Below are 21,727 nucleotides of genomic sequence, written 5' to 3'. Positions count from 1 at the left end.
AACATATCAAACCTCGAAGTGAATGGGCTACAACAGCATAAAACCACACCAGGCTTCACTCCTGTACCTAATAAAGTGGTCAGAGAGACAGTATGTAGATGCTTAATGAACAGGAAGATAAAATACCCTCGGGTTAAATGCCAGGCTGCGATGATCAAGTGGGTCCACCACAGATGGATATGGCTCAAAAATGACCATTTTTCTCGGAGACTCCAAAGCAGATCGGCACATCGACACCAACAAATCCACCACCTGTAATGACAGAAGGGTATCAATTGGAAAGTGTGTAACTCAAAACAGATTATGTGCATATGTATTAATAATGCCCTTCTGCAGGATCCAGATTTCATGTGTATGCAGGTACTGGGTGAAATTCACCATGGTCTAACATCACAAATACCTGACGGAAATAACTGTGGAGATCTGGAGCAGCAAACATGATGCTGCAGGAACTCAGTGGGTCAGGCAGCATCTTCAGAGGGAAATGGACAGTCAATGTTTCTGCTCAAGCTCCTTTAACTGGGAACGCTGTCCACTTCCCTCAATGGATGCTGCCACTAAATTCCTTCAGCATCTTGTTTGATGTTCCAGATTCCAGTATCTGCAGTCTCTTGCATGCCCAATAGAAAGATTTCTTTGGTAAAATGTCACTTTGACTAAACTAATACCACATTTCCTTCTGCATCAGCTAAGTAGTTTCAAGTTACTGTTCCAAGGCTTTATTGCAGAATCTAGCTTGATATCATGTGGAATGTGGGAAAACTTGCGATGTTGGCATCTGAACTAACTTTTCACCATTCAGGTACATAAGATCGGTTTATATTACATTACTTCCTAGAAAGTGAAACCTAATAGCATGAATGGCAGTGATCTTCACTACCAGATGAGTTCAACACCTTCTATGCCTGCTTTGAAAGGGAGAATATAACTACAGCTGTGAAGATCCCTGCTGCACCCAGTGACCCTGTGATCTCTGTTTCTGAGGCCAGTCAAGCTGTCTTTCAGGAGGGTGAACCCGCGCAAGATGGCAGGCCCCAATGGAGTACCAGGTAAGGCTCTGAAAACTCGTGCCAATCAACTGGTGGGAGTATTCAATGACATTTTCTACCTCTCACTGCTACAGGTAGAAGGTCCCACCTGCATCAAAAGGGCAACAATTATACCACAAAGTGTAGTGTGAGCTACCTTAATGACTGTCATCCAGTTGCACTCACATCTACTCTGATGAAATACTTTGAGAGGTTGGTCATGGCCGGAATCAACTCCTTCGTCAGCAAGGACCTAGACCCACTGCTATTTGCCTATTGTCACAATAGGTTTATGGCCGACACAATCTCAATGGTTCTTCACACAGTCCTAGATCAACTGGACAATACACCTATGTCAGGATTTTTTTTATTGACTATAGCTCAGCGTTTGACACCATTAATCCCACAGTCCTGCTTGATAAGCTATAGAACATGGGCCTCAGTACCTTGCTCTGAAATTGTATCCTTGTCTTCCTAACCAGAAGACCACAATCTATGTGGATTTGTAATCATATTTCCTCCTTGCTGACAATCAACACTGGCACACCTAGAGATGTGTGCTTAGCCCACTGCTCTACGCACTCTATACCCATGAGTCTGTAGCTAGGTATAGCTCAAACGCCCTTTATAAATTTGCTAATGATATTACTATTGCTGTCAGAATCTCAGGTGGTGATGGGAGGGTGTACAGGAGCCAGATATACCAGCTACTTGACTGGTGTGGCAGCAACAACCTCACACTCAATGTCAGTAAGCATTGATTCTTCAGAATTTGGATAAAACAGATCTTAATTTTGAAAAGAAAAAAATTTAAATGTTAAGAAAATAGATAGATAGATAGAAAGAGTGGACAGCCAGCGCCTTTTCCCCAGGGCACCATTGCTCAATACAAGAGGACATGGCTTTAAGGTAAGGGGTGGGAAGTTCATGGGGGATATTAGAGGAAGGTTTTTTACTCAGAGAGTGGTTGGTACGTGGAATGCACTGCCTGAGTCAGTGGTGGAGGCAGATATACTAGTGAAGTTTAAGAGACTACTAGACAGGTATCTGGAGGAGTTTAAGGTGGGAGATTATATGGGAGGCAGGGTTTAAGGGTCAGCAAGACATCGTGGGCCGAAGGGCCTGTACTGTGCTGTACTGTTCTATGTTCTATAAAACTAAACTTATATGTTTATAGAACAAAGTCTCAGCAATCAAGCAGTATTTCAGTGCAACCTCTTGATTTTGTAATTTTTTCATAAAATATGTGTTTTTCCTGTCATTACTTAGTTTTTGTCAACACAGTCAGACACAATAAAAAGCTAATTATTCCTATTTATTTAGTCTTATATAGATTCAGAGCCTTTAAACCATTGTGTCTACACCATAGGTACACATATATAATATTAAATGTTGAATATTCACTTTTGTTCATTTTTTATACTATTTCATGTATACTCCTTTAAAAAGTCTTACAGCATGCACATTTTATCATTAGCATTAAATATACAAAATAACAATTTTGGATATAAAAACATTTTTAATTTTAAAGAGACAATTACTTTAATAGATCAACTGTTGTGGAGGAACAGACTGTAACTATATTAATTTAAAACAAGGAAAGTTCTATCTGACGGTGGTGACAGTGGTTTAATTACAACAAACAATTCCAACCTTTTCACCACTCAAGTCAATGCTTCCCTTGCTTAACAACTTTACTTAACAATTGGGTACACAAATAACAATTTGTCATGTAATTTTATCCTTCTGTAAATATTAACCACAACAGTAAACAGCAAAATAAAAACTACAGTACAACTGAAATGTTTAAGCATAAACATCAGAAAACACACCAGGAACTAAAAAAAAAATTCCATCCATTTCTGGGCTTGAAAATCTTCGAAAACGTTCAGTCAGCTTTATCAGGAAGTAGACAATTAACATGCTCCTCCTCTATGAAGTCCATGACTTCAGCAGACAGGTGGTACATCTCCCTTGTCCTGCTTGCATGACCCGGTGATGATGGCTCCATCAGTTTGACCAGAATATCTTCAACTGGTACGAAGCACATATCCTTTCCACCTGGTTTTGGATGGTAGCACATGTTGGGCCCATGAGGGTGGAAAAACTCCACTTGAACATCTTGATGATGAGCATCCACAGTGACAGCCTTTGCTAACCACCAATTTTGGTCATAAATGACCGCAAGCCAATCTCCACAATTATATATCTTTCGTAGTCCCATCAGAACCACTCTGGGGCTCCTGCTCCATTTCCTCCATCAGCATTGCCAAAGGCCCTCTGTTCTTTTCCAATGTGGTAGGGCCATCATTCTCCTCAGCCTGTACCTTGGCATATGTATTTTCAGTCAACTGAAATGTTGTTGAGCTGAAACACTGGCACATCTGTGGCTCACTGCAGAAACATGACAATGATCTGCAGTGGATGCTGTTTCCGTAAGGTATGACCTGATGGATTTTCCTCATTGCTGGTACAGGTTTTACTGGTTGAGAAAGGAGTGCATCATATGTCTGCACGTCACCTTCAGCAATATGATAGAGCTGAGTACTGCAAAGGCTTCTCCCAACCACCTCATGGAAGATTTTGCTTCCCTGTAGCATCTGCTCTGTTTTTTTTTCTTGGTGATTCTTGTGTTTTTTTATTTCCAGTTTACTCTCGGCGCCAACACTTTTTCAGTTTGTTCCTATCTTTTACTCTCTTGAAGTTTATTTTTCAAAGCTTTCATCTCTCTCAAGTATCTTGCTCTTGTTTTCTTTCTTTCCCTTTCCCCTGCTATAGACTGCCTATTGCGAGCTGGCTCCTCTACAGTCCAATCCAATGGACTATCTGGGGGAGTTTCTGGGTGTCCGGGCCTTTTCTCTTACGCTCTCTTGACTCTTGCCGTCTATGTTTCCACACCTTTCTCTTACTCCTCTTTTCCCTTTCATTCAAATCACTGATAGATTTTATCTTCCTATCCTCTACTCTCTTCTTCCATCTTTGCTTTTCGTTTCTCAGGTATTCCTCCTTTAACTCTGGCTCACTATATATTTTCTCTCTCCACTTTTTTTGGTATTCCCTGTTTCTTCTCCTTCGCTCCTCCACTGGAAAGCAGCTGCCTAGCCATAACTTCCTAAAATACATAAAAGGAAGGTCAGATTTTAAATGAATTACTATGAAATTGCGCAAAATTACTATGAATTTAATTATGTTTAATTTGGTGAAATTTTATAAAATGATTATGAAATGGTGCAACTAAATTGATTTATGGTTTTAGTCATTGGGGATACATATGGTAAGGCAATATTGTAAGCCTGTGTCGGGGAAATTATGTATATTATAAATAAAGAGGTTAATGAAACATCACAAGCCATATTACTATTTATTGTGATCATAAATTATACACAAGCCTCCATTGAGGATGATTTTTTTTTGTCAACACCATCAAACTATGTGTCAGACAGAAAACCTGACGGTGTTGGCGTCTGGCGGTGGTGGCAAAAACACACTTTTTTACATGACATGCATGAGTTGTATACAGGAGCCATCTTGTTTTCCCTCCGTTGCTAGTTGCCTCTGGCCTCTACTTAAAATGCATAAATTTATGTCATAATTTAAAACAATTCTTTCTATACAAAAGAGGCGGTGTTGACAGGCCATGGATGTGACAGTAACAACATCAATAAATATGTAAAATTATTGCAAAAAATAGCAAACTTACAGGAGCTTGTTTGACCTTGTTACATTTAGCAGATGTGGAGGGTGGAAAGGGGGTCCTCAGGAATATAGTTGAGCATGTGGTTGCCTAATTTTATTGCTTTTTTTTAATATAAATATCTGATGGTGTTGACAAAAACTTGGGACACATTTTGAGCAACCACAAAATAACAGTAAATATTGTTGAAAATTCACTGCTTTGAGGTTTAAAGAGGTTTTTCACTCTACTCTTTCATCTGGCATATATATAACACATTTTAAATGATTTTTTCATACTTTTTTATCAAATTGGAATGATAATCTCTTGTCTGAGGACAACTGATTTTGTGGGTACTGGGCTATCATATAATCATATAATTTATAAAATTAAAAACAAACATATGAAAAAATGTTGCATTTGTGCAAAAGACCCTCAGATGATCAACCCTGATCATTTTAAATAAGAAAATGTTATTCAGTTTCAACGGAATTAGCACTTTTCTTAGTGGGACATGATTTCGCCGAAGTCTCAAGAATCAGTGTAAGATGAAAGAGCTAACTGTGGACTTCAGGAAGGGTAAGACGAAGGAACACATACCAATCCTCATAGAGGGATCAGAAGTGGAGAGAGTGAGCAATTCCAAGTTCTTGGGTGTCAAGATCTCTGAGCACCTAACCTGGTCCTAACATATCCATGCAGCTATAAAGAAGGCAAGACAGCAGCTATATTTCATTTGGAGTTTGAGGAGATTTGGCATGTCACCTAAAATACTGAAAAACTTCTACAGATGTAGTGTGGAGGGCATTCTGACAGGTTGCATCACTGGAAATTTTACCCTTTACTTTTGTAGCTTAAGATGTGAGCTAAACCTATCTTCTGCTTCAAGAATTTGTCTCGGAAGCTGCATTTTAGAATATGGAACACCACAACACAGCAACAGCCTTTCAGCCCACAGTGTCGTGCCAACCTATTAACCTTCTCCAAGATCAATCTCACACTTCATTCCCACAGAGACGGCCATTTTCCTTTCATCCATGTGCCTATCTAAGAGTCTCTTAATTGTCCCCAATTAATACCAGTATCACTTTTTTCATTTATTAACTGAATATTTTATAGCTCACTGAGTGATATTGTAATTTAATACCAAACATTGCTGAACTCGTACAAATTTTAGCACAAAGCCATTGAAAACCTTATTGAGTGTAGTCAAACTCAAAGATCTGTTTTGCTAAAGTTGTGGAGTCACTGTCCTTTGAAATCTGTCCACCATTACAGTTATTATGCTACCAATGAACGGCTTTGCAGTGATGGGAAGTGGAAATAGCTGATGGGTCGTAATGCAGGGAAGAGTGACTCATAACTGATTTTCTGCGCTTCTTAAGATGAAAGCAACAGTTACTAAGAAGATTTAAGAATGAGACCTTTAAATCCAGAATTACTGACAGTTTCATTACTAGCTTAATAAAAATAAGCAGCGGAGTGGTATAACAGTTAATGCGCTGCTGTCTGGCTCCAGGTTTTGGTCCTGATCCGAGAGCTGTCTGAGTAGAGGTTGCACATTTTCCCATCGCTTCACTCAACTGATCTGCTTTCCTTCCATATGCCAATGGTGCACTGATAAGTCAAATGGCTACTTTAAATAGGTAGCAAGGGTTTATTATTTGGTGAGAGGTGAGCAAGGTAGTGGACATGTGAGAAAGAATGAGCTGTAGGAAATAAATAATAATTGAATGGGACTGATCGGAATGCTTGGACTGGCATATTGATCCAAATGGACTCCTACAGCAGAAGAAAATATGAGATAATAAAATATGAAATAGCTACTGACAAACCCTGAATTTAATTAAACCCGCCTGCCTGCCAGCCAAGACTGAATTAGATTCAGGTTAGATGTCTGATTTATGCACCATTTGAAGTGCAAGTTTCCATGATAACAAGTCATGTCTGCTTTATAAATCTCACCCTGCCTAATTAAACAAGCATTTCAAAATGTATTTTTTCATCTTCAATTAAATTTCTGTCTTTAGCGAAGGCATAGACTGATGATGGGATGCCATTGTTTGGTATTTAACATGAGAAGTTATTGTTTGGATGCTTCACGGTAAGGCTCGAATTTGGTCACAGCCTCAAGCCTCAGAAAGTTTAAAAAGGGAGCGTTATGCAGGGCTCAGCGCATTAGCGGTGGATAAGTGATTCGAAGAGACAGAGAGCATCACACACGTCAGGGAGAAGAAGTATAAAAAGGAGCATTTTGCAGAGATGGGCACATTAGCGGCAGACCAACTGGTTTGCGATTCATTACCAGAAGCAAATAACAGTAAAGCAGGGTCAAAACAGAGTGACCAATGTCTGAAGGGACCAGTTTAGGAGTGGGAACTTGAAGCGAGAAGGCACAGGTAGGTAGCAAGTAAGGCTTTTGTAGTGTTTGAATAAGAAGTCACTAAATTACAGCTAATTAAATAAAGGGATGATGCAGGATTAGGTGATGTGCTGTAGCTACACGATGTGGGAGCTGGTGGACCCCAGTGTGGTTCCTGGTCACCACATCTGCAGCAAATGTTGGCTGCTTAAGGAACTCAGGCTCAAAGTTGATGACTGGAATCTGAGCTTCAAACACTGTGGCACACCAGGGAGGGGGAGGGCCACCTGGATGCTCTGTTTCAGGAGGGAGTCACACCTATTAGATTAGCTGCCACCAATTCAGTCTGTGGTGTGACTGTGAGTGAGGTGGGTATTGGGATCCAAGACACAGTTGTGGAGGAGCTTTAGTCCTTGAGCTTGTCCAACAGGTCTGAGATTTTTGCTCCCTGTGTGAATGAGAGAGGAGGCTGGAGGAAGGATGAGCAACCTAACTGTGGCGCCAAGAGGGGGAAAAGAAGAGAAATGTAGCGGTAATTGGGGATAGTATAGTCAGGGGAATAGACAGAGTTCTCTGTCGCGAGGATAGAGCATCCCGAAGGCTGTGTGCCTGCCTGGTGCCCGGGTTCGGGAGATCTTATGTGACCTGCAGAGGAATTTGCAGTGGGAGGGGAAAATCCATTTGTTGTGGATGTAGGTACCAAAGACATAGGTAGAATGAGGAAGGAGGACGGAGGTTCTGCTGAGGGAATTTGAGCAGGTAGGGACTAAATTAAAAAGCAGAATCAAAAAGGTGGTAATCTCTGGATTACCACCTGAGCCATGTGCAAATTGGCATAGGGTCAAGAAGATTAGAGAGTTAATGCTTGGTTCAAGGTGTGGGAGAAGTGGGTTTGAATTCATGGGAAACTGGCACCAGTATTGGGGAAGGACGGAGCTGTATCACTGGGACGGGCTCCACCTGAACCGTGATGGGACCTGGATCCTAGTGAATCGCATAGCTAGGGCTGTGGATAGGGCTTTAAACTAAATAGTAGGAGGTGGTTTCAACAGATTGGAGAAGTATGGATAAAGATAAAGAATAAACAAAAAATATAAAAGAGAAAAGTAAGAGTAGAGTGACGAAAAGTCGAGTGCAAAAGAGTAAAAGATTTTAAAAGCACAATGAGTGTAAGGACACTTTGTTTGTATGCCCGTAGTGCTGTATTCGAAAAAAGGTCAGTGAACTTCTGGCTCAAATCAGCTCAAAGATGTATGATTTAGTGGCCATTAGAGAAACATGGCTGCAAGGTGGAGAGGATTGGGAATTAAATATCGAAGGATATCATGTAACGAGGAAGAATAGGCAAGAAGGGAAGGGATGTGGCTGGCACTCTTAATTAAGGATGAGATCAGGGTGACAGTGAGAGACAATATAAGATCTAAGGAGAAGAATGTTGAATCCATCTGGATAGTGATTAGGAATAGCAAAAAAGAAAATATCACTGGTGGGAGTTGTCTATCGGCCACCGAATAATAACATTACAGTAGCACAGGCAATAAACAGAGAAATATCTGAGGTTTATAAGAATGAAACAGCAGTTACCATGGGGGACTTTAGCTTGCACATAGATTGGGTGAATCAAGTTGGTGGAGGCACTCTTGAGGAGGACTTCATAGAATGCATCCATGATGGCTTTCTTGAACAGCACATTAATGTACCTACAAGGGAATGTGCTATCTTAGATCTGGTCCTGTGCAAAGAGACAGGTAAAATCAGTGATTTTGTAGGTTAGGGATCCTCTTGGAAAGAGTGATTATGGTATGATTAAATTTCTCATATAAATGGAGGGTGCAATAGTTTAATCTAAAACCAGTGTATTATATCTAAACAATGGAGACTACAACGGGATGAGGGAGGATTTGGCTAGTGTAGACTGGGAACACAGGCTATATGGTGGGACAGCTGAGGAACAGTGGAAAAATTTTAAAGAGATTTTTCACGGTGCTCAGCAAAAGTATATTCCAGCTAAAAGCAGGGACAGTAAGGGCAGGGAAAGCCAGCCTTGGATAACTAAGAAAATAAAAGGAGGCATCAAACTAAAAGCTCATGCATACAAAGTCACCAAGAATAGTGTGAAATTGGAAGATTGGGATAACTTTAAACAGTAACAAAAGTACCACTAAGCGAGCAATAAAGAAAGGGAAGATAGATTATGAAAACAAACTAGCATAAAATATAAAAATGGATAGTAAAAGTTTTTATAACTATATAAAGCAGAAAAGGGAGGCTTAAGTGAATGTAGGTCCCCTGGAGGAAGATAAGGGGGAATTGATATTGGGTAATGAGGAAATGGCTGAGGCTTTGAATGACTATCTTGTGCTGGTCTTCACGTTGCAGGATGCATCTAACATGCAAATATCATATTAGATGTTATAGATGTGATGGGAGGTGAGGACCTTGATGCAATAGCTATCACTAAACAGGTAGTGCTGAGCAAACTTGTGGGCCTGAAGACAGATAAGTCCCCTGGTCCTGATGGAATGCATCCCAGCGTACTGATAGAAAAGGCAGAAGTTATAGTAGAGGCTTTGGTGATGATTTACCAAAATTCTCTGGACTCTGGACAGGTCCTGGCAGATTGGAAGATGGCGTATGTCACACCACTGTTCAAAAAAGGATGTAGGCAAAAGGCAGATAATTATAGGCCACTTAGTTTACAATCTGCAGTTGGGAAAATGCTTGAAGCTATTATCAAAGAAGAAATAGAGAGGTATCTGTAAAGAAATGAATCCATCAGGCAGGAGCAGCATGTATTCAGCAAAGGTAGGGCCTGTTTGACAAACTTTCTGGAGTTCTTTGAGGATATAACGAGCGCAGTGGATAGAGGGGAACAGATGGAGGTTAGTTACTTGGATTTCCAGAAGGCGTTTGATAAGGTGCCACGTAAAAGACTTGTCCATAAGATAAGGATGCAAGGAGTTGGGGGTGATGTTTTAGCATGGATAAAAGATTGGTTAACTAATAGAAAGCAGAGAGTTCGGAAACATGAATGTTTGTCTGGTTGGCAGTCAGTGGTGAGTAGTGTGCCGTAGGGGTTGGTGCTGGGCCCACAACTATTCACGATATACATTAACAATCTGGAAGATGGGGCTGAGTGTAGTGTTATCTAAGTTTGCTGATGATAGCAAATTGAGTGGAAAAGCAAATTGTGCAGAAGATACGGAGAGTCTGCAGAGAGATATAGATAGGATAACTGAGTGGGCAAGAGACTGGCAGATAGAGTACAATGTTGGTAAATACACTTTCGAAGGGAAAACGAAAGAGCAGATTATCATTTAAATGGTAAAAATTGCAGCATGCTGCTGTGCAGAGAGACTTGGGAGTGCTTGTGCATGAATCACAAAAGGTTGGTTTGCAGCTGCAGCAGGCTATCAAGAAGGCAAATGGAATGTTGGCCTTCACTGCTGGAAGGATTGAATTTAAGAGCAGGGAGGTTATGCTGCAACTGTACAGGGTACTGGTGAGGCCGCACCTGGAGTACAATGTGCAGTTCTGGTCTCCTTACTTGAAGAAGGATATACTGGTTTTGGAGGCGGTGCAGAGGAGGTTCACCAGATTGATTCCAGAGATGAGGGGGTTAGACTATGAGAAGAGATTAGGTTGCCTGGGACTGTACTCACTGGAATTCAGAAGGATGAGAAGAGATTGTACAGAAACATATAAAATTATTGAAGGGATAGATAAGATAGAGGCAAGAAAGTTGTTTCCACTGATAGGTGAGACTAGAACTAGGGGACATAGCCTCAAGATTCGTGAGTAGATTTAGAACAGAGATGAGGAGGAACTGCTTTTCCCAGACAGTGGTGAATCTGTGGAATTCTCTGCCCAATGAAGCAGTGGTGGCTACTCCATCAATATATTTAAGACAAAGTTGGATAGATTTTTGCATAGTTGGGGAATTAAATGTTATAGGGAAAGACAGGTAAGAGGAGAATGGTCCACAGCCAGATCAGCCATGATCTTATTCAATGGCGGAGTAGGCTAATGGGCCAGATGGTCTACTCCGGCTCCTACTTCTTATGTTCTCATAAAAGAACGTCCCTTTAGTTAGAACAGAGATGAAAAGGAATTTCTTTTGCCCTAGGGTACTGAATATGTGAAATTTGTTGCCACAGACAGCTATGGAGGCCAGGTCATCGGGTAAAAGTTTGATGGGTTCTTGAACTCAAAAACACCAAACAAATAAATAAATAATATCGAGAACATGTGTTGTAGAGTCCTTGAAGGCGAGTCTATAAGCTGTGGGCATGCGGCCAAGTGGTTAAGGCATTGGACTAGCGACCTGAAGGTCGTGAGTTCAAGCCCCAGCCGAGGCAATGTGTTGTGTCCTTGAGCGAGGCACTTAATCACATATTGCTCTGCGACGACACTGGTGCCAAGCTGTATGGGTCAACATTGGTGTCGTGGAGAGGGGAGACTTGCAGCATGGGCAACTGCTGGTCTTCCATACAACCTTGCCCAGGCCTGCGCCCTGGAGAGTGAAGAGTTTCCAGGTGCAGATCCAAGGTCTCGCAAGACTAACGGATGCCTTTACTTTAAGTTGTGGAATAATTCAGTGTTGAGGTGAGTGAAGTTATTCACGCTGGTTCAGGAGCCTGATGGTTGAAAAGTAATGACTGAATATTTCACTTACGTATCTAACATAACCATTAGCAATTTTACATACTAAACATAAGCTTGGTACTCAATTCCCATAGAAAATTTATGAACTAAGTTGTTTCTGCTTTTGCTGTATCTAATTTGAATTCCTAGTGTAAAGGCAATGCCTGATTTACCAGTGCTATTCATTGCAACCTGCTCACTGTAACTGTCAGTTACTGTAAGCGGCAAAATCAGTGACAGGCGCATACCTGGGCTCCAGTTGCTATTTCATCTGCAGCTTCATTCATTACTCCCAACGTCTGGAAGGCAAAAACGCACAGCTCTCGTTCGCATACAGTGGGCTGCAATATAGAAAACAAAAAGCATTGTTAGCAGAGCAACAAGATATAGACATATTATAAAGGCCATACATATGTCAGTAATAAATATATAAGATGCTAACCTATCACTTTACTAAATTTCATGGCCATGGATAAATAAATTTGCATGTATGTTTCCTAAAGTTTCTTAAAATGATACCTTTCCACCAAGCACCCTTTATGGGGATACAGGGCCTTAGTCCAGACCTCTAACAAGTTGGTGAGTGGCAAATTTAAACGTGCATTTTACTCACATTTACTCCACACAGACGCTACTTCAATGAACTACATAAGGAAGAAAATAAAGTGAGCGCAAATCAATATAACACCACTGTACTGACTCCTACTGGTCATTAACAAAATGGCATTAGTCGTAGTCTTTTCAGATGCGTTGACGAAAGAGTAGAAAGTGGAATATATGTGGAAGGAGCTAGGAAGACAACAAAATAGTTTTAAAATTGAGGAAAGTAAATTGGAATCAGGAGGGACAGACGGCGGGGGTATATATACCACAGGACTAGATGAGCCCAGGCATCATCCCTCATGAAAATGGCAGAGTTTGTCATCGAAATGTTGGTTAAATTGATACCTGTACCTGGCTGGAAGCCCAAGAATAATTTATTTGTAATATTGATAAATGTCATTAACTTGAAATTATAACTCCCATTTTCTCTGAGGCATTGCTGCCTTACCTGTTTTTTTATTTTGAACCTTTTCTGATTATATTTAATTTCAGTACTTTGAGTGCCTATGTCAGTGGGCTAGTAATTGACTTAACATGAGTTTTCAAATCCCACTGTCCCACTTTGGCAATTTGAAATTCTTTAACAAAATGTGAAAATACTTTTTTTTGTGAAAAGCTGTCATCAATGAGAGGAACACACATCAAAGTTGCTGGTGAACGCAGCAGGCCAAGCAGCATCTATAGGAAGAGGCGCAGTCGACGTTTCAGGCCGAGACCCTTCGTCAGGACTAACTGAAGGAAGAGTGAGTAAGGGATTTGAAAGCTGGAGGGAGAGGGGGAGATGCAAAATAATAGGAGAAGACAGGAGGGGGAGGGATAGAGCCAAGAGCTGGACAGGTGATAGGCAAAAGGGGATACGAGAGGATCATGGGACAGGAGGTCCGGGAAGAAAGACGGGGAGGGGGGTGACCCAGAGGATGGGCAAGAGGTATATTCAGAGGGACAGAGGGAGAAAAAGGAGAGTGAGAGAAAGAATGTGTGCATAAAAATGAGTAACAGATGGGGTATGAGGGGGAGGTGGGGCCTAGCGGAAGTTAGAGAAGTCAATGTTCATGCCATCAGGTTGGAGGCTATCCAGACGGAATATAAGGTGTTGTTCCTCCAACCTGAGTGTGGCTTCATCTTTACAGTAGAGGAGGCCGTGGATAGACATGTCAGAATGGGAATGGGATGTGGAATTAAAATGTGTGGCCACTGGGAGATCCTGCTTTCTCTGGTGGACAGAGCGTAGATGTTCAGCAAAGCGGTCTCCCAGTCTGCGTCGGGTCTCACCAATATATAAAAGGCCACATCGGGAGCACCGGACGCAGTATATCACCCCAGTCGACTCACAGGTGAAGTGATGCCTCACCTGGAAGGACTGTTTGGGGCCCTGAATGGTGGTAAGGGAGGAAGTGTAAGGGCATGTGTAGCACTTGTTCCGCTTACACGGATAAGTGCCAGGAGGGAGATCAGTGGGGAGGGATGGGGGGGACGAATGGACAAGGCAGTTGTGTAGGGAGCGATCCCTGCGGAATGCAGAGAGAGGGGGGGAGGGAAAGATGTGCTTAGTGGTGGGATCCCGTTGGAGGTGGCGGAAGTTACGGAGAATAATATGTTGGACCCGGAGGCTGGTGGGGTGGTAGGTGAGGACCAGGGGAACCCTATTCCTAGTGGGGTGGTGGGAGGATGGAGTGAGAGCAGATGTATGTGAAATGGGGGAGATGCGTTTAAGAGCAGAGTTGATAGTGGAGGAAGGGAAGCCGCTTTCTTTAAAAAATGAAGACATCTCCCTCGTCCTAGAATGAAAAGCCTCATCCTGAGAGCAGATGCGGCGGAGACGGAGGAATTGCGAGAAGGGGATGGCGTTTTTGCAAGAGACAGGGTGAGAAGAGGAATAGTCCAGATAGCTGTGAGAGTCAGTAGGCTTATAGTAGACATCAGTGGATAAGCTGTCTCCAGAGACAGAGACAGAAAGATCTAGAAAGGGGAGGGAGGTGTCGGAAATGGACCAGGTAAACTTGAGGGCAGGGTGAAAGTTGGAGGCAAAGTTAATAAAGTCAACGAGTTCTGCATGCGTGCAGGAAGCAGCGCCAATGCAGTCGTCGATGTAGCGAAGGAAAAGTGGGGGACAGATACCAGAATAGGCACGGAACATAGATTGTTCCACAAACCCAACAAAAAGGCAGGCATAGCTAGGACCCATACGGGTGCCCATAGCTACACCTTTAGTTTGGAGGAAATGGGAGGAGCAAAAGGAGAAATTATTAAGAGTAAGGACTAATTCCGCTAGACGGAGCAGAGTGGTGGTAGAGGGGAACTGATTAGGTCTGGAATCCAGAAAGAAGCGTAGAGCTTTGAGACCTTCCTGATGGGGGATGGAAGTATATAAGGACTGGACATCCACGGTGAAAATAAAGCGGTGGGGGCCAGGGAACTTAAAATCATCGAAAAGTTTAAGAGCGTGAGAAGTGTCACGAACATAGGTCAGAAGGAGACTATTAACTGAAGTTCTGCAGAATAATCAAGCTGATTCACTAATATCATCAAGGGCAAAAACTCAGCTGTCTTTATCTGATCAGACTCACAGCACCATAGTTAGTTCCAAACTGCTCACCTAGTAAGTCAAGAAAGATATTCAACAACAACAGAGAAAATTACTTTGCTGCAGCAGTTCAAGACAAGCTTCCATCACTGCTGTCCTGGAGAAATTGGAGATGGGCAATGATCCCAATATGCTAAGGTCATTTCAAGGCCAACCAGTTTGGAACATATGAAATTCAGCATGGAATTTCACTACACTTACTTATATTACATACATTCATCAGGTTGAATCCTGTCAAAGGCTTGTCTACTTCAAAGATTTGCCATCTTAGTAAAGAAAATGGATGTCACATCTATTTTCAAATTGGTTTAATAATCTGAAGCAACAGTCAAGTTGCTAGAGGAACTCAGTAGGTCAGGCAACATCTGTGCAGCAGTCTATGAATGGACTTGACCCAAAATGTCAGATGTCCGTTTTCCTCCATATGTGCAACCTGACCTGTTGAGTTCCTCCAGCATCTCATGCAATGCTCGAGATTCCAGCATCTAGTGCCCTGAGTCTCCAGTTTAAAAATCTGAGAAACTTTTTAAATTAAGTCACATAAATCTATATATGGCTACTATTCCTAAATGAAGTCAATACTCACAGAACTGCCTGGCAGACTATCTTATTTCCTATCATTCAATCACTTTTTTATAAAAGCTCGACCATTCACTGCGATACCATTAGTGCCCAGCAGCTGGCAGCACCAACTAAAGGACTACAAATATTAAACAACAAATGTGCCATCTTTGGAAATAGAGGAACCTTACTTTCTGCAATAGAGTTTATCCTCCACTACACTAATGGTTTATTCAAAGAGTCAATTTTCATTCTCTGTACATATGATGGTGAATATGCTAACTTGTTACTTTGCTTGATCCCTGTGCATCATCTGACAAGGCTGACCACACCATCACTGTAATCTGTAGCCTTCAACAACAAACATTGAACTTCTTAACCTTTGCCGTCTTCTATCTTTCTTTCCTCATTGCATCACCTTCACTGGTCAGGCCTTGAGATGTCCAAGACCTTACAATTTAGTCATTAAAACTCTTTTGATCACACTTTTACTTGTCCTTTTTTATAAGGTCTTTTGATACACTTTTATTATTTTTCTTAGTCCTGTAAAGATCTTTCAAATGTTTGTAGGCACTTCTGATATTCTACTTCGATAACAACACTGACCTCTATACTTTATATCAGAATTTAATATCTTTAATCACAATGAATTTATATTAGTACCAGTAAACCAATCCCAATGCACTGGGGAATCAGAAGTGGAGGGATTCAGCAGCTTTAAATTCCTAGGCTTCAGTGTATCAGATAACCTGTCCCGGGCCCAGCACACAGATGCAATCACAAGCAAAATGTGTCAAAGTCGTTACTTTCTTAGGAGGTTAGGGAGTTCAACTTGTCATTGAACACTCTAACAAATGTTATGGGTATTTCACGGGTACATCTCAATGGAAGTATCTAGGGGAGGTGTTACCTATAGAAGGCAACATCTATCATCAAAGATCATCACCAACCGAGCCATGCCATCTTCTTGCAGCTACCATCAGGCAAGAGGTACAGAACCCGGAAGTCCCACACTACCTGGTTCAAAACCAGCTACTTCAATTCAACCAGCTGCTTCACCCTAATCACTAGAGTTTAGCAGTACTATGGCCACTTCAATTACTTCCTACTAAAATGGACTTTTTTTTTGTTTTAATTATGTTCTTTCTTATAAAAATTGTGAATGTTGCTTATATGATAATGCTGCAAATAAGATGTCAATTGCACCTGTGTGTACATGTACTTGTGCACGTGGCAATAAACTTGACTTGAAATATAAAAATATCTTGTATCTACTTATCAACTTTGTAAAGCACTGGTGACTGTTCTACCACTATTCTTTCCAACACTGAAATGCTCAATCAAAAGGACTTTTAGACTGAGTAGAAAGATGACATATATTTGCATTTGATTTGTTACTGAAACCTTCAGCATTTTGATTACACAAGGTTAAATTTTCCTCTCCAGGTTATGGTAGGGTTCCATTCCTGTGAATTGTTCATAACCTGGACAGCTTACAAGTCAGAAATGTGGCTGTGAAAAGGTACCAGAAAGCAGAGGATGCCCTGCTTCATAGCAACCAGCAAATTTATCCTGCCAACCTCCCAAACTGTCATTAGTATGTACCTGTATAGCATTATGTTCATATGCACTCTCATTATTCATCTTCAGCCCTTTTTGACCTTCTAACAGAAGATAATGAACAAGCATCCATTAAGATTTTAATCCTATTTGTAACATTCACAACTTAAACATTAGGGATAGCATGAAACATACTGTTGCATGAACAAATATTTCATTGAATCTGGATAGTATCCTGGCTCGGAGTGCTTTGAAACAGTAGTAGTTTGCACAGTCGCAATTCATATACAATCTCTTTCTATGCTCACTCTGACAAGCAAGCAATGTTGCTCACTACATACCCTAGTCATGATATTGCTGCATCATCAGATTAAGTTGATGCACATTTTCGGAGACTGATTCACTGTTTTACAATATGCTGGGTAAGCCGCAGTAATTTATGTCCGTTAAATAGGTTGAATGAAGAAATACTTTGTACTGACTGCCATCAATGAGGCTTCGCATGATGTTTATTCTGATTTTACACAATATGCAGACCCATTTCTCATTTGTACAATGAAAATAACACTCTGTTGCACAAATCCAAAATCCTACTTTCACTTTATGCACTCGTGTAGGCAGTTTCAGCTGAACAACAAGATTCAACTGCTGCTATAATTCAGGGCCCGTCTTCATCCAAAGGCAAGTATCTGATTGTCGGGTCATTCAGCCTTCTAGAACTGACTACACATCACACTGAGTGGAAAATAAACAGCAATGTTTACTTATACAATGGTAGGTGCAGTAAGTGGGATGGCTTGAGTGTAACATGGGGGCAAACCTGAAAAGGGTGATGATACAGGACTGAAGGTCTAAGATTTGAATGTGCACAATATATGGAATAAGGTAGAAGATCTTGTAATACAGTCTGAGATTGGTAGGTATGACGTTGTGGGCATCTCTGAGTCGCATTTGAAAGAATATCATAGTTGGGAGCTTAACATCCAAGAATACCACATTGTATCAAAGGACAGGCAGGCAGGCTGAGGGAGTGGGTGGATCTGTTGGTAAAAAACTGAAATCAAATCCTTAACAGAGGTGGCATATGATCAGAAGATGTAGAATTCTTGTGGGTGGAGTTAAGAAAATGCAAGGGTAAAAAGACCTTGCTGGGAGTTATATACAGGTCTCTGAATAGTAGCCAGGATGTGTGATGTAAATTACAATGGGAGGTAAAAAAGGCATGTAAAAAGAGCTATGTTACGATAATCATGGGGGATTTCAAAATGAAGGTAGATTGGGGAAAATCAGTTTGGTGCTAGATCCCAAGAGAGGGAATTTGTAGAATGTCTATTTTTAGAGCAGCTTCTGGTTGAGACCACTTGGGGAAAGGCAATTCTGAATTGGGTGCTGTGTAATGAACAAGATTTGATTAGGGAGTTTAAGGTAAAGGAATCCTTAACAGGCACTGTTCATAATATGATAGAATTCACCCTGCAGGTTGAGAGAAATAAAGTCAGATGTATCTGTATTACAATGGAGTAAAGAGAAATACATTTGGGGGCAGATTTTACAATTAGTCAATACTTCCTCTATCTGTGCTAAACATTCCCTAATTCAATTTAAAGTTGTTCATAGAGCACATATGTCCAAAGATAAGTTAGCGCGCTTTTATTCTCAGATTAATCCTTTTTGTGATAGATGTCCGGGGCAGATAGCCTCTTTAACTCATATGTTTCGGTCTTGCCCTACTTTGGAAACTTTTTGGAGAGACATTTTTAATATTATCTCTAAGGTATTGAATATAGATATCGCTCCTCACCCTATTACTGCTATCTTTGGACTACCTAAAATTTCCAGTAATCTCTCCCCTTCAGCCCGTAGAATGATTGCATTTCTTACTTTAATGGCGAAAAGATGTATCTTACAACATTGGAAAGAGCTTAATGCTCCAACTACCTTTTTTTGGTTTTCTCAGACGATATCATGCTTGAATCTGGAGAAAATTAGAAGCAATCTTTATGACTCCTCATTTAAATTTGAACAGACTTGGAGATCTTTTATTCAATATTTTCATTTAATGTAATATATACCCTTCTTGTTTTTTTTTACTGTTTTTAATGGAGGTCGGGATTGAGGACGTGATTTTAAGTTTAACTCTGTTTGGTTTCAAGTTAGCCCATTGCTTTGCTTTGCTTTTAGTTAGTTGCACGGTGGGTTTTTTTTTTCCTTTTCTCTATTGATATATATATAAAATTAGTATACTATTATGTTACCTTGGTATGTTATGTTTAAATTACATTGTTTGTAGTATTTTTTTTGTATTAATATCTTCTGTAATTTTATTATATTCTAACAGTGTATTAGTGTCTATATGGCTTACCTTTTTGTATACTTATTTAATAAAAAGATTTAAAGAGAAATACAGAGGCATGAGAGAGGAGCTGGCCAAAGTTGACTGGAAGGGGACACTAGCAGAGATGATGGCAGACAGCAATGGCTGGAGTTTTTGGAGGCAAGTCTAAAGTCGCAGGATAGATAAACCCCAAAGATAAAGAAATATTCTAAAGGGAGGATGAGTCAACTGTGGCTGGCAAGGTAAGTCACAGACAGCATAAAAGCAAAAGAGAAGCAAAAAATATGGCAAAAATAGAGAAGTTAGAGATTTAGGAAGCTTTTTAACAGAAGGCAACTATAATAGCCGTAAGAGAGAAAAGCTTGCTAATAATATAAAAGAGGATACCAAAAGCTTTTTCAGATATATAAAGAGTAAATGGGAGGTGACAGTGGATTTCAGATCATTGAAAAATGATGCTGGAAAGATAGTAATGGAGGACAAAAAAATTGTGTCAGTCTTCACAGTGGAAGACATTAACAGTATGCCAGAAATAGCCAAGAGTATCAGGGGAAGTAGTGAGTGTAGTTGCTGTTACTAAGGAGAAGGTGCTTGGGAAGCTGAAAGGTCTGAAGGTAGCTAAGTCATCTGGATCCGATGGACTACACCCCAGGGTTCTGAAAGAGGTAGCTGAGGAGATTGTGGAGGGATTAGTAGTGATCTTTCAAGAATCACTAGATTATGGAATTTTTCCTGAGGACTGGAAAATAGCAAATGTCACTCTGCTCTTTAAGAAGGAAGGGAGGCAGAAGAAAGGAATTTTTAGGCCAATTAGCTGGACTTCAGTGGTTGAGAAGATGTTGGATAAAGTTTCGGGGTACTTGGAGGTGCATTATAAAATTAGTCCAAGTCAGAATGGTTTCCTTAAGGAGAAATCTTGCCTGATGAATCTGTCGGAATTCTTTAAGGAAATTACATTCACTAACTCTCCTTTATCTATCCCATGTATTATTTGGGAAAATTGGATTGTTTACTTGGATTTTTATAAGGTCTTTGACAAGGTGCAGCACATGAGCATGGACAGAAGACTGGCTGACTGGCAATAGGCAAAGAGTGGAAATAAAGGAGGTCTTTTCTGGTGGGCTGCTGGTGACTTGTGGTGTTCTGCAGGGGTCGGTAATTTCTTTTCACATTAGATGTCAACGATTTGGGTGATGGAATTGATGGCTTTGTGGTTAAGTTTGAAGACTATACACACATAGGTGGGGGGCAGGTATTATTGTGGAAGCAGGGAGTTGGCAGAAAGACATGACCAGACTGGGAGAATAGGCAAAGTGGCAGATGGAATATAGTGTCGGCAAGTGTTTGGTCCTGTACTTCAGCAGAAGGAATAAAGACACAGATTGCTTTATAAACAGAGCGACTATTCAAACACCAGAGGTGCTAATGGATATGGGAGTCCCTGTGTATGATTCCCTAAAGGTTAACTTGCAAGGTGATTGGTTGTAAGGAAGACAAAAGCATTTATTTTCAGAGGGCTAGAATACAAGAGCAAGGTTGCAATGCTGAAGCTTTATAAGACACTGGGAAGTCAGTGCTTGGATTATTGTGAACAGTTTTAGATAGATAGATAGATATACTTTATTAATCCCGAGGGAAATTTGGTTTCATTACCCTTTAGGCCCCTTATCTAAGAACAGATATTCTGGCATTAGAGAGGGTCCAGAAGAAGTTTACAAGAATGATTCTGGATATGTAAGGGTTAATATAGGAAGAGCATTTGATGGCTCTGGGCCTGAACTTGCTGGAATTTAGAAGGATGGGAGTGGGGGGGGGGGGAACCTGATTGAAATCCATTAAATATTGGAAGGTCTAGAAAGAGTAAACATGCAGATGTTTCCTACAGTGGGTGAGTCTCGGACCAGAGGGAACAGCTTGAGAACAGAAGGACATCCATTTAGAACAGAGATGAAGAGGGATTCCTTTACCTAGAGAGTAAGGAATCTGTGGAATTCATTGCCGCTGATGGCAGTGGATACCGAGTTATAGAAACATAGAAACATAGAAAATAGGTGCAGGATTAGGCCATTCGGCCCTTCCAGCCTGCACCACCATTCAGTATGATCATGGCTGATCATCCAACTCAGAACCCTGTAGCAGCCTTCCCTCCATACCCCCTTATCCCTTTAGCCACAAGGGCCATATCTAACTCCCTCTTAAATATAGCCAATGAACTGGCCTCAACTGTTTCCTGTGGCAGAGAATTCCACAGATTCACCCCTCTCTGTGTGAAGAAGTTTTTCCTAATCTCGGTCCTAAAAGCTTCCCCTTTATACTCAATCTGTGACCCCTCTTTCTAGACTATCCCAACAACGGGAACAATCTTCCTGCATCTAAC

The 21,727-nt window shown here is 40.9% G+C and overlaps 1 protein-coding gene across 2 annotated transcripts in view; it reads right to left on the bottom strand.

The window, feature by feature from the left end:
* The window catches only part of parp8 (poly (ADP-ribose) polymerase family, member 8), a 376,390-nt gene that overhangs the window by 49,080 nt on the left and 305,583 nt on the right, over positions 1-21,727 (bottom strand). For both annotated transcript variants that reach the window (XM_063042902.1, XM_063042903.1), the window contains 2 exons: positions 11,956-12,048; positions 127-252 (listed from right to left, as the gene is read on the bottom strand). In XM_063042902.1, the coding sequence (XP_062898972.1) occupies positions 127-252; positions 11,956-12,048 (219 nt within the window). The remainder of the gene's footprint in view (positions 1-126; positions 253-11,955; positions 12,049-21,727) is intronic.

Source organism: Mobula hypostoma, chromosome 3 (assembly GCF_963921235.1).
Source record: "Mobula hypostoma chromosome 3, sMobHyp1.1, whole genome shotgun sequence".
Taxonomy (NCBI): Eukaryota; Metazoa; Chordata; class Chondrichthyes; order Myliobatiformes; family Myliobatidae; genus Mobula; species Mobula hypostoma.
The sequence above is the reverse complement of the archived record's forward strand: the minus strand, read 5'-3'. Positions and strand labels throughout refer to the sequence as shown.